This window comes from Danio aesculapii, chromosome 6 (genome assembly GCF_903798145.1).
Source record: "Danio aesculapii chromosome 6, fDanAes4.1, whole genome shotgun sequence".
Taxonomy (NCBI): Eukaryota; Metazoa; Chordata; class Actinopteri; order Cypriniformes; family Danionidae; genus Danio; species Danio aesculapii.
The window spans coordinates 47954694-47969024 of record NC_079440.1 but is presented as its reverse complement, the minus strand read 5'-3'; the positions used below and the strand labels follow the sequence as shown (position 1 = coordinate 47969024).

Below are 14331 nucleotides of genomic sequence, written 5' to 3'. Positions count from 1 at the left end.
AAAACGCAATAAATATTTCATATTTATGGCCCACAGTGAACGATATTGCACAGTCTTTAGAGATGCCGGTAATTGATAGGAGTGGAGAGTTTCCAAATCTCTGGCTCAATAATAAGAAGATTTCCCCTTCCTGTTAGTTTCCAAGTGCCCTTTTCTGGTCTGTTTGATCTAAGATAGGCTGACGGAAATAAAAAAATAAATAAATAAACACACACACAAGGAGTTGTTTTTGACAATAAACTGAGCTTCTTGTTTGTCTGAGATGCTTTATTTGGGCATTTGTGAAGTGTAAAAGCATGCTCGCAATTACAAATAATGACAAAACAAAACAAAACAAAATAAAGATAAAAAAATTAAATAAAATTTAATTAAAACAAATTACAACTAAATTTTATGAAATTAAATTAATTTGAAATAAATTTAAAAAATAATAATATATAAATAAAAACAAAACAAAACAAAACTATTTGAAATAAATAAATAAATAAATAAAAACAAAACAAAACAAAACAAAACAAAACAAAACAAAACAAAACAAAACAAAACAAAACAAAACAAAACAAAACAAAACAAAAAAACAAAACAAAAAACAAAACAAAACCAATTGAAATAAATAAAATAAACAAATAAATAAATAAATAAATAAATAAATAAATAAATAAATAAATAAGCAAGCTGACACATTATAGCAGTCACTAAATAAAAAACACACACAAGGAGTTGTTTTTGACAATAAACAGAGTTTCTTGTTTGTTTGAGATGCTTGATTTGGGCATTTGTGAAGGGTAAATGCACGCTCGCAATTACAAATAATGACAAAACAAAACAAAACAAAACAAAATAAAGATAAAAAAATAAAATTAAATAAAATTAAAACAAATTACAACTAAATTTAATGAAATTAAATTAATTTGAAAACAAAACAAAACCATTTGAAATAAATAAATAAATAAATAAACAAATAAAGAAAACAAAACAAAACAATTTGAAATAAATAAATAAACAAACAAACAAACAAATAAATAAATAAATAAATAAGCAAGCTGACACATAATAGCAGTCACTAAATAAAAAAAACACACAAGGGGTTGTTTTTGACAATAAACAGAGTTTCTTGTTTGTTTGAGATGCTTGATTTGGCTTGATTTGGGCATTTGTGAAGTGTAAAAGCAAGCTTGCAATTAGAAATAATGACAACACCACATCAAATGCGCTCAGAAATTATATATCGCTTCCAAGGCGTCTAATTATATGAAATGGCATTGCATTGAAGGGTATGCAAGAATGTCATCAGTTATTACTAACCCCCAGTCCCTGGAAGAAATTGAGATTTCACCACCTACAGTTCCCATCTTGGGTGACAAAACATCCAGTTCGTGTCACAGACAGCCTGTGTTATTTCTCTTTATCTCCAAGTTTTTTTGCAACACATTTGCATTTTCACACTACACCAAAGAATCGTTCTTGTTTCATCACGGGGCCCAGAAAAACAGGCGCATTCGTCCATAAAAAAAAGTAACAACTTCATTTGAAAGATCAATTATCAGCACACAAATGAGAACTCTGCTATATGACAGCATGTCAAGGAACTTTGTGTAACCGTTGAAAAAGCGGCCACTTCCCATCTGCTGCTGCAACTAGGACCACGGGCGATTCTTTGATTGTCAATTCTCCCTTAACTTTTAAGATGAGGTGACGCAAGGATATGCTATAGCATTCTCTAGTCTCCTTCATGTCTTAAGCTGAGCTTCTTGAAGTGGAGAAGTGAATTAGAATGAGAAGGTGGGAAGTCTGAAGTATCAGGAGCAGCTGTCGTCTCAGATGAAGAGAAGCTGGCGGTATAATTTACAATAAGTTGCTCAACTTCAATTACACCGGCTCTCCGACCGTCTCCACATGGAATAGGTGCTACAAAGTGGCGGAGCAAGGAAGGTTAACAGGGCTTTTTAATAAGTAATGATGTAACACGACTTTTTCCATTTTATTTTTGAAAGTAACAGAGTAGAAGAGAGGATATTTTTAATAAGCTTTTTTTTCTATTCTTGATTATAAGGTAGAAATATGCACTTCTGTAGACCGAAAGTATATGCATTGTGAAAAGAGCCATATAAATGCATGTGAATTGAATTAAATATGTACTTAGTCTGGGGGAAAGTCACGGTGGCGCAGTGAGTAGCACATCCGCCTCACAGCAAGAAGGTGTCTGGTTCGAGCCTCGGATGGGTCAGTTGGCGTTTCTGTGTGAGGTTTGCATGTTCTCCCCGTGTTCGTGTGGGTTTCCTCCGGGTGCTCCGGTTTCCCCCACAAGTCCAAAGACATGCAGTATAGGTGAATTTGGTAGGCTAAATTGTAGATTTGTGTGTGAATGTGAGAGTGTATGGATGTTTCCAAGTGATGGGTTGCAGCTGGAAGGGCATCCGCTGCGCAAAACATGTACTGGATAAGTTGGCGGTTCATTACGCTGTGGTGACCCCAGATTAATAAAGGGACTAAGATGAAAAGAAAATGAATGAACGAATGAATGAATTTGTTTTCAAAATATGCACTAAGAATATTATAATTCTCAGCACTTATTTAGTTCGCACTTTACAATAAGGTTGCATTAGTCAGTGTATTTACTAATATGAACTAATTATGGACAATATTAATTAACCATAGTTCAACATTTACTAATGCATGAACATCCAAATCCATGCTTGTTAACATTAGTTAATGCACAGTGAGTTAACATGAACTAACAATGAACAACCCTATTTTCGTTAACTAACATGAATAGATTTTGTATTAAATGTATTTTTTATTGTTTGTTCATGTTAGTAAACGCATTAACTAACAGTAACTAATACAACCTTATTGTAAAGCGTTTAATAATAATAATAATAATAATAATAATAATAATAATAATAATAATAATAATAATAATAATAATAATAATAATAATAATAATAGGAAAATATAAACTACTAAATTATTTCAGATTAAAAATGTATATACAATATTCATACATTAATTTTCCTCTGGCTTATTTCCTTATTTATCAGGGGTTGCCACAGCAGAATGAACTGCCAACTATTCCGACATATGTTTTACGCAGCGGTTGCCCTCCCAGCTGCTGGAAAACACATACAATATTTCATTTTAAATTGCAATACTTTAAATTCTAAGTGTGCTTCGTGTAGTTGAGTGAGCTTGACAAACCACTTGTATGGCATTCCTCTCCTCTCCATTTGCACCAGACACTTTTTAACCAACACCATTGCTGTGCTCTCTCCCTCTAGCACTGAGAACTCTGGGATCAGTTGAACTTAAAAAAAAACATTTAAAGACAATTTAAACAATTACAATCTTTTTGTTCAAGTTTTTAATTAACAGTATGGTGAGCTGGTTTTACATTGGTGTTTCTGTTCTTGGATTTTTAACTTGATTTAATATGTTTTCTTGTATTGATTACCTGTTTTTTTGTTTTCTTTTATTGTAAAGCACTTTGTGACTTAATGTCTGTGAAAGGTGTCATATACAGTTGAAGTCAGAATTATTAGCCTCCCTTAAATCTTTTTTTCTTTTTTAAATATTTCCCAAATGATGTTTAACAGAGCAAGGGAATTTTCACAGTATGCCTAATAATATTTTTTCTTCTGGAAAAAGTCTTATTTGTTTTATTTTGGCTAGAATAAAAGCAGTTTTTAATTTTTTAAAGATTATTTTAAGGACAAAATTATTAGCCCCTTTAAGCTGTATTTTTTTCCGATAGTCTACAGAACAAACCATCGTTATACAATAACTTGCCAAATTACCCTAACCTGCCTGGTTAACCTAATCCAGAAACATCTGCGGTACTATGTTTTCAGAATGAACCTGGGTTGGATGTTGTTCAATTCATCCTTAACTTTCAAAATAAACCCCAATGTAGAATGAATGCCTGTGTGTCTTTTAAATGTATGTACTCCACTGTGTACTCCTTACACAAATTTAGGGAAATACATTCTTTATAAGCTTTCCATTGAAAAACAACTAGCTACAATAGGTACTTGAGGGTTGTAGCTTTATAGTTTGTCAAGACTACTCATGTTCTTTTTGGTGCAATCTATTCGTAAACGCTGACATGTTCAAAAACAGCGCCCCAGTGCATCCACGTCCTGACGGTGGCTAAGAGGCTTTAGACTTGTAGTAGCAAGTATATACAGCATGTATAAGTCGCTTTGAATAAAAGTGTTGGCTTAATGAATAAATGTAAATGTAAATCGAATATTAATATTTTATTCGAGGTTGCTTTTTTTGTGGTTAATCTAAAAGGCTATTTTTAGAATTCAGTCTATGCTGATATGAATTATTAACATTCAGTTGGTCAATCAAAGCAAAATTTTGCACTATTTGTGGTTCTGATTTCCAATAAACGAGAGGCAACTCTTTCCTCTCATTAAACAACATAACCACAACTCAGATCAATATTTTTATTTCTTAAGTAGCCGCATAATAACCACCATAATGTACAGTAAATACCCTGTCAAGATTTGGTTTGTAATAATGACCAGCTGACAGTATTTTATTCCTTACTCAGCCAAGACAAAAAGTATTATTCCTTTATATATATCTATATGAGTGAATTGGCTAGGTTACACCCACAAAAGTACTTTACACAGGTCAGATCAGGTAGAAAGGCACCTTTTCACTTTAAAGTGTACTTTGACATAAAAATAATAGTACTGAAGTCTGATTACATAGGATCACAACATCAAACACCTCGCGGTGGTGACAGCTTTAACCAGACGCTCCATTTGCTGTGCACATGCTTTACGTGCTCATGCTCAAACAGACATTACATAGTGCCATACAACACCATCTGGCTCAGGAGACAGGAGGTGCTTTGAGGATCTGTTGCACACTTTAAGTCGTTCTGCGCAACACATTCTTTACTAAAACCCTCTCCAAGAAGGTAGACACACACCAGATGCTTGTGTTAAAAAGCTACAATAACAGCTTTGGTTATCCTGTGTGCTTGTGCATAGGCTTAAAGGGATAGTTTAACTAAAAGAAAACACACTCAATCTGCTGTCGTTTATTCGACCTCATGCCATTTCAAACCTGTTGTGACTTTGTGGAAGACAAAAGGTCATTTTAAATAGTGCTCTGGGCAAATGTTTAAATTTGTAATGATTTCAAGAGCTTTTAATTTCCAAAGTAGACACAGAAATCAATTGTTTGTATGACTTGTACAGTATATTTAAAGGTGCTGTATGTTAGTTTTAGACTCTTCCAAAGCAAAAAAGTACCATAATATGTTTGCAGATATTTAGAAAACATGCTAAGTGAACATTCTTATTTATCTGCAAAACAATGCTGAAGTCAGATGTTCTGCTTTGATAAAGTCTGTTACGAGTCGGAATGCTGTCTTTGTTTTGGTTCTTTTAAACTGCCAGGTTAGCCAATTATATTTCAGCACCCCGGTTTTCCTTGGTGGAAAATAACATATTTTATTTATTCATTCAGAAAGGCTCTCAAAGCATCTGGCTGTGAGCGAACTGTGACCTCCGGTTGACAGTAGCAGACTCCGAAATGAGAAGCAGATTCACATGAGGTTATTATTTAGCAAATAATATAAATATTACGACTGTAAACATTAGGTGAGCAGTTTGCACTGTAACCCGTGTCCTAACAACACGCTTCGTGATGAGATCTGCAGTGATAAACAATTTGGCTGTTTGCACCAGATGAAACATGGCAGAAATTTAAATACAGCCATTCAGAAGCACAGAATAGTGCGCTTACTGCACTCCAACGAAAATTATAAGGTTTATAATCAATTTAATACATATTAAACCTCTTTAACATTATTAAATGTAGATGTTGAATCACTGATATGTTGCGTTTTTTCACAGTTCTAAAGTCAAACGGTTTATTTTATTTGCAAGATTTGAAGTGAAGTATCTGCTGCTGTTTTCAGTAGTATGGCAATAAATGTCATGTAAAATGGTATTCAAACTCGCATTGTCAGCATTTAACATTGAATAAAGCGCATGAGGTGTACCTGAGGTGATATTTGTCAGTTTTCAGTTGTTCAGCTGCAAGAAATAGAAGCTGTTTCTAATATATCAATTTGAGGTGTTGGTTAGAACACAAACGGCTTTAATATGGAAAATATTCCTTCTATCGCGTGCCGCTGCTTTTAAATAGAACACGATTTAAATCAGCCTTTGGGCTCGATCGTCAGACTCATTCCTGTTGGTCCTCAATCTGGCAGCCTGCTTTTGTGTTTGTTTTGATCCAAGAATGCAATACCTAGTTCAAACCACTGGGGTTCAAACTTACATACTGCACCTTTAAAGTAAGCCAAATATGAAATAAAATGCATGTAAGTTTCAGTGACACTGGCGGCCATTAAGTGACACTAATTGTTAATTTTTTGTACTGGTGTATGTATTGAACATGATATTAGGCTTTGATAAACTCACAGTGAAGTATGATTATCAGTATATCCTGATGTTGTTCACTGTTTGGATGAATATATAAATATACACTGAACTCTTATCATTAAAAAAAAATAATAATCGACCACAACATAACAGCAAAAAAAAAAAAAAAAAAAAAAAAAAAAAAAAAAAAAAAAGCGCAGAAAAGAAAATATCTGGTCATAGTCATGTGTTGTGTCTGGTAATGCATATTAACACAATAGGCAGTTTGGTTATGGTTTATAATTCATAAATGTTATGTTGTGATAACTGTCATCATGAAATGAAATTTTGCGGCAAGGTTTTTATTACTGTTATCAGACAGGTTTGGAATGAGATCCAGTTCTTTTTTATTATGAGTTTTGTATCTGCAAACAATGCTTGAAATCTGAAGCCAATCCAGTGATTGATTATTTAACTAATAAACTATTAATATTTAATTCAAAGATATTACTTTGGTAATCTGTTTACCAAAAGGAGATTTTATTTTAGTTCTGAATGACTGGAAATTTAAAAAAATAAGTAACCAAATTGATCAGTGAGGAAAAAAAAATTTTCAAACCCTGATTGTAACAGTATGTTAGTTTGATTATGAAGTATATTTGAGACTGTAGACTGTAACATTAATCTTGCTATGGGAAATTAATGTGAAATATGAAAAGTAGCTATTTGAGAGATATAGAACTTAGTGTACTGTATCTGTGAGTGCTGAGAGTATCTCATATTTCCTGAATTGATAGTACAGGCATTGGCCACCAAAGGCATCATTAGAAATATGGACTTTATAATCAGTTACTTTTCACCCACCCTGTAGTTTAAATAAGTCCTTTTCATCATATAAGCATGCTTTTCATGTGTCAAAGAACTAAAGAAAGGCTCTCTGGAGCACATGTAAACGTCACAACCTTTTGATTCCACCAGAAAAAAAAGAAAGAAAGAATGTCCTGAGTCTTCCACATAACAGTCTGCAAGCTTTCATAGACAAAGTTAGGAAAGCTTTGCTACAAGCTCATCACACACTGAAAATAAAAGTGATTAATACATTGCAATTCTTACAAATAGCCCCTTTAAGCCATTATTCACTAAAAATGTTCCCTCCTATGAGCAATTAACTGAAGAACCTCTGCAATCATTAAACTAATCAGCCCAATTCATGAGCAAACCATTCAAGCTGATATTGTGAGCCACTAACTCACTGACGAAATTGAGAAGACTCCAGATATAGCATAAAAACCACCTTTATGATCATTTTTAATGCTTCATTTCATTTAATTTGAATGAAAAACTCCCAGGATGTTTCTTAAAATGCATCTATTTGTATTCTGCAAAATATAGTTATACAGGTTTAGAAAGACGTGGAGGTAAAAGAACGGGCAATAGGGCAAGATTGGAGTAGTTCAGGAGGTTGACCTTAATGCATTTGGAAAGTGATGGACACTAGAGTTGCTGAGAGAAGGACATTCATCAAAAGGCTCCATGATTCAAGCTTCCTGACAGGAAAGAGGAAGCTACTGATTAGCTTTTCCATTAAGCTTGATCAATTCTGGAGCTGCACATGGATCCGTCTTTTCTGCGGCACATCTGAACAGTGTGAGGAAAAAGACATTCATTTAAAAGCATCGAGCCAACAGCTCCATTAACATACTTAAGAACATACTTAACTATTGCTAAATCGTAGCAAGCGATGGAGAATGAAAACCGGGTCGGGTTAATAAATAGCTAGAAATTCTCTCAGTATTTCATTTTACATTTGTAAGATGCCATTCTACCAGCTCAACGATGGAATTCAATGAATTTATTTTTTAGTTTTTATCCTCAAGAAGTCACTGCAGGCATATATTATGTTATAATAATGATCTAATGTGGCAAAACGATCGTAACTATACTGCGCATTTACACAGTGGCCATATTAATCTATGTAAACACACAAAAAACAACTTTAACATTATAGCAGACACTGTAAAAAGCCCATTCCCAGCCACTAGACTTTTCTGACAGGGTATTCGATTGTCATCGAGTGTCAGAATGTTGTGGGACTGCTTTACAGGAGTTATTATTACAGATAGCGGTTCTTATTTTAGCGTTTTTTTTTTAAGCATGACGGTAAAACACAAACATGGTAATGAATATATTAAAACATGTGCTTTGTTTTTTGTAAAAAATTGTAATAATGACAAAAAAATATTCATTTGTGGATCTCCTTACTTCTGGGTGCAGCTTTCCTGTCGTTGTGGCTGTTGTACTCTGGGAAATTTTCTTACCCCTTGATTTCGAGTGTGATCCTGAAAAATCTCAGTTCGAAGGGGTATCTACCCCTTCCCCTTAGGTCTATGCCTTCAAGCTAAAGAGAATTGGGACAAGGGGAAGGGCTAAGGGGTAGAATTGGGATTGGGCCTTAGACTGTATTTCTAATTAGGAAGAGCACATGTAAACGTCACAACCTTTTGATTCCACCAGAAAAAAAAGAAAGAAAGAATGTCCTGAGTCTTCCACATAACAGTCTACAAGTTTTTTCTAATTAGGAACAGGTCACTTTTGTCATTCATGAATCAATGTAAAGTTTTTTATTTACTTATATCAGATCCCATATTCTATTTTATACATTCATTAGGGACACAATGCTGAGTTTTCACACCCAGGGTAATGATGTCAGGTGACCAAAATTCAATGTCTAGACAGCGTCTAAGGGCAACGTTATTTTGGCGTCCAATAATGATATTTGATTACATTTAGGTTGTGTTAGAAAGTAACCAAAATCCAACATCTGATAGATGTCATAGTGGTGACGTCCACACAATGTCAAGGTGTAACATAATTAGACGATGATTTATGGTCGATTTTAGGTTGGACACTGATGTTGGCCTGACGTTGGGTTCTGAATTTATTTATTTTTTTAATCCAACGTCCCCACAACATTGGGGTACAACGTCAATATGAAGTCATGTTGACGTCCTCTGCCTGCAGGGAGGTAGCAAAAGCTTCCACATAATTTACTGGATATAAAATATTTCAGGAGAATTCAGAATGCATCAAAATTATTTTCCAGATAAAAGTGTATCATGCCAATTACATAATCAAACAATAATTGCCAATTCAGAAATAAATGCACAGCATCAATTACTCAAAGAATCTAAAAATATAGATAGAAGTCCAAATTATACATAGTGTTGAGCTTGAGAGCTCTTGCACTATAGGGGCCGGTCTGGGTACAGACTCACAACCCCAAGACATTTCTTCCTTCTCTTTAAAGGGTCACGAAACACCAAAACCCATTTTTTGAGATGTTGACAGTCATATATGTGTCCCACGTTGCTAAAAACACTTTTAGGACATATATATTTCACTAAAAAGAGAAAATTGGTTGATTTTGTGTTATTTTTAGCAAAGTCGTTCTTCTGGTTTGAAAATAAATTTTTAAGCTACGTCATGGCGATTAGATCCTTGTGTAACCTCCAGCATGGAGACTGGATGTCTGTACTGGCGGGTTCAACGTGACGTCCTTGAGTTTTCAGCATTAATGCATGAGAAAGACTTTGTTCGAACCATTCAGCCTGCTCTATAGTGAATGAGGTGCAACTTCATTAATATGCATGGTATAGCTTGTAGGACTGTTTTTATTGTTTTATTTCTGGGTACATTCAAGTCTGTGTAAAATTCATCCCTACACATTACAAATAAATATAGAAATACATTATCATTCAAGTATTCTTTTTTCAATGAAAAATACTTTTATTCAGTATCTATTAAATAGATCAAAAGTATGCTTCATCAAACTTGGGTCTGTGTTTTTAACCTCATGTGCAGATGCACTGATAATATATATATATATATATATATATATATATATATATATATATATATATATATATATATATATATATATATATATATATATATATATATATATATATATATATATATACTGTATATATGAAACCTGAAATGTATTCTATGGTTTCAAGAATATATACATAAGACCATATACACTTGTCTCTTGAGCACAAAAATCAGCACTTTTGATTAAAAAAAAATGCAGCCTTGGTGGGCATAAGAGACTTCCTTTAAACGCATAAAAAAATCTTATCCATCACATTCCTTTGAACAGAAGTGCATAGCTCAGTTATTATGCATTTATTTTAAAATGGCTTAAAAGTATGTCAAGTAGATTCAACTTGCGTAATGTGAGCACTCAAACTAAAAAGACTATCTTAACTAAAAGAATCCAATTATACTGGAAATAATCTTCATTACATGAAACTTTAATCTTTGAATAATCTTCTTTTACATACACAAATAGTACACACGTACATATGTACACACACACAGAAATCACTTACTCACTATTCTTCAGCTTAGGCCCCGTTTACACAATATGTTTTAGTTTTAAAACAACGTTTTAGAACGAAAACGATCCACATTCACAATGGTCTTTCACTTAGTATTTCTGAAAAGATCTCCACTGAAAATGCACATCACACGAACACACCGCTCCAGGCAGTCAGCAAGTGCTTTGAGCACAACTCCCCAGGCGAGAGCAGAGCACGTCGGACAGCTAATCAAGGATTTACCGCTTGATCTCATCTCACAATAGTTTTCACAAAATTTTTTTATTAATCTTGTCTCTATCTAACAACTCTTTGATCTTTTGAATCTATTACTTGTTCTCAGGTAATGTTTTTTGGCTGAGTGCAAAGATAAGTTAATATATTAATTTATGTAACCACGTCCACTGGTTCTGCACATTCGACTGATTGCCTGCCTTTATTTCCAATAATGTATAAACTTATTGTATGTTATACTATTATTATGGCCATTATTGATTATTAAAACTGACCTTCAGCAAAAGAGACAATGTGTGTTTTGTATTTTTCAATGAAAATGAAAGTAGGCAGTTATGTTATAGGCTCCGTTTTGTTATAAATATGCATACAGTGAAGAGGATGGTCATACAAATATATGTAGCTACAGTACACGATGCCTCAACATTTTTGGTGTCTGTTAAGTTGATATTATCAAAATGAAAATAGGCAGTTCCTTTTATCTTGTTTTCATTTTATTGTTAAGAAAGTGAAACAACTTAGCCAGGGTGATATGAATGACCTTATAGAGTACACTGTTCCCTCTGAAGATTTACCTGACCTGTCCTCGGGAGTTTGTTTTCCATATTGAAGTTGAAATTCCATTGCGAAGTCTGAAGGAAAGGATGCAAGACTGAATTTTGTGTACTTAATACTGAGAAAAAGCCCCAATCAGATGTGAATGTCTGCAGCAACGCCTCTGTTTTCAGATGTCTCTGTTTTCCCCTATACACACTAACATGGAGCAGCAGCGTTTTCAAATGAAAACGGCCTCTTAAGGGTTTTTAAAACACTCCATTTTTGGGTCTCAAACTCTGGGGTAGCATAGATGGAAGACATAACCATAGCAAAACGTATGCGTTTTAAAACAAAAACATATTAGCGTAAACGAGGCCTAAGTCCATGATTTACCATGGGTCAACACGGCGGAATGAACTGCCAGTTACTCTGGAAAATGTTTTATGTGGCAAATGCCCTTGCATCCACAACACACAGTAATAAACAGTGTTATTATAATTTCATATAATCATACTGTGTTTGACCAAAACAGAAAACATGGCCAAAACTATTGCCACAAGTCTCAAGTCATTCTCCAATAACTCTAGCAACGGCTGACACCCAATAAAAACAATAAAATATAGATCAGGATAGTGTTGTATAGTGTTTTATTCCCACTGCAGAATATAAAAGACGATCCAAGTTTACATTACAGTACAAAAGCTCAGAGAATTAAGTGCTAGAGCAAGGAGGAGGGAGTTGGCAACTAGCTCTCTGCAACTCTCTCATGGCCGCTTACTAGAGCTAAGCAGGGCTGCGCCCGCTCAGTACCTGGATGGGAGACCACATGGGAAAGCTAGATTGCTGTTGGAAGTGGTGTTAGTGAGGCCAGCAGGGGGGCGCTCAACCTGCGGTCTGTGTGGGTCCTTATGCCCCAGTATAGTGATAGGAACTCTATACTGCTCAGTGAGCGCTGTCTTTCCGATGAGACGTTAAACCCAGGATGTCTTTCTAAAAGAGTAGGGGTTTAACCCTGCCATCCTGGCCAAATTTGCCCACTGTCCATCATGGCCTCCTAACATCTCCTCTCCACTAATTAGCTGGTGTGTGGTGTGTGGTCTGGTGCAATATGGCTGCCGTCGCGTCATACAGGTGGATGCTGCACACAGGTGGTGGATGAGGAGATTCCCCCCAAAAATGTGTAAAGCGCTTTGAGTGTCAAGATAAGCAAAAAAGTGTTTCTACAGGAGGTTTGTGAAACCCACGCACCTGTGTGAAGCATACCTTATAAATGCTGTGTTTGTTTTTTTAAGATATGGAGTGATTGTAAGATCATGTCTGGTGAAAATATGCAAAACCATCAGTGTCAGTTAAAATGTCAGACAGATGAAAGCATACGTTTTCTACAGGTGGTTTGTCATGCCCACTCACCTGTGTGGCACACTCAGAATTGCATAACATTTTGAGGTTGTCATGTGGTGTGGTGGGGAAGAGAAGAGGGCGTCCTGTTTCCTTTTTATTTGATGTTGGACAGTGCATTGGTGAACAAAAGTTGTTATCACTGTGCTATATAAATAAAGCAGTCATTTTCATTGTCAGATAATAATCAGATTTCGCTGTGGGCGGAGCTACTCGTTGCAATTCTATATATATATATATATATATATATATATATATTAGGCCAAACTACATTTCTTATCGCCAATCACAGCGCACCTGTTCAGGACACGCTGTACATCAGCCGATGCCAATGTGCATTGGCACAAAAGAGCCCGGGCAGTTTTAGAATCGTAAAAAAGGGACTGAGGTACAATTTGCCGAAGCAGTGATGCAGATGACCAAACATCAGTGTTTCTGTGCCGTTGGCAGTGAGCTCACCTGTAAAACGGAGGAGGGTCACCTTGCGCCTCACAGCTGAAAACCACCTCCCTGCTCTTCTCCATAGAGTCCACTGGAAATACAATGCTGCCTGGCTGCTTGGAGAACACCAGGCTCTGCAGTGCATTGTCTATAGACAGAGAGAGAAGAGAGAGAGAGAAAGAGAGAGAGAGAGAGTCAGAAATATTACAAGCCATCTGAACTGATTTCTTCTCTTTCATTGACTTTTAATAGGAATTTTTATTATTTGTTTTTGTATTTATCAAGTATTTGAGTATTATCAAAGTCCCTTTAAGGCAAGTCATTTCACTCGGCAGCCATCTTTGAAACACCTCTCCGGCAGTATGCTCAGGCAATCTGTCTCCAAAACTACTTATGCTTAACTACCAAGCTTATGATTACATTTCATATTACGAATAACCAATAAAATTAAACAACTCTATTTAGTTTCATTTTTAAACGTTTGTATCAAACAGAATCTGCAGAAACTTAAGTCTGGTCCGAGCCCGTCCCCTGGAGAATTGTCATTCTATCGACCTTTTTCTTGGCTGCTGCATGGAGGGCGCCATAGCGACAGCGTCTTCTGCTAGAATGTTTAGAACTTCCGTTTACAGCTTTTACAACTGCTAATTTGCGCTCCGAAAATGGGTTTCAATAGCTTTTTGAGTGGATTACGCAGTGTTTTTGTGACACAACTTTGAAAGGTGTTCTCCTAGTTCTCCTAGTACAGTGTCTGTGTGTTTTCACTGCATTATAGAGCAAACCAGATTACTGGCATGAAACTTAAAAGGTATGCAAGTTATGCAATTTACAAAAAGGACCAATAAAAGTCTGTTACTGATACTCTGCTGGCTGATTTGCTGTTTATTCTAATCGCGAGCTGTTTATGTTTCATTTAGTGTGTAGTATTTACCACGGTCATTTCAAAAAGT

The 14331-nt window shown here is 35.1% G+C and overlaps 1 protein-coding gene across 1 annotated transcript in view; it reads right to left on the bottom strand.

Moving 5' to 3' along the window:
* The window catches only part of cntn4 (contactin 4), a 308523-nt gene that overhangs the window by 244079 nt on the left and 50113 nt on the right, over positions 1-14331 (bottom strand). The window contains exon 2 of the mRNA XM_056460400.1: positions 13400-13529. Within this exon, the coding sequence (XP_056316375.1) occupies positions 13400-13529 (130 nt within the window). The remainder of the gene's footprint in view (positions 1-13399; positions 13530-14331) is intronic.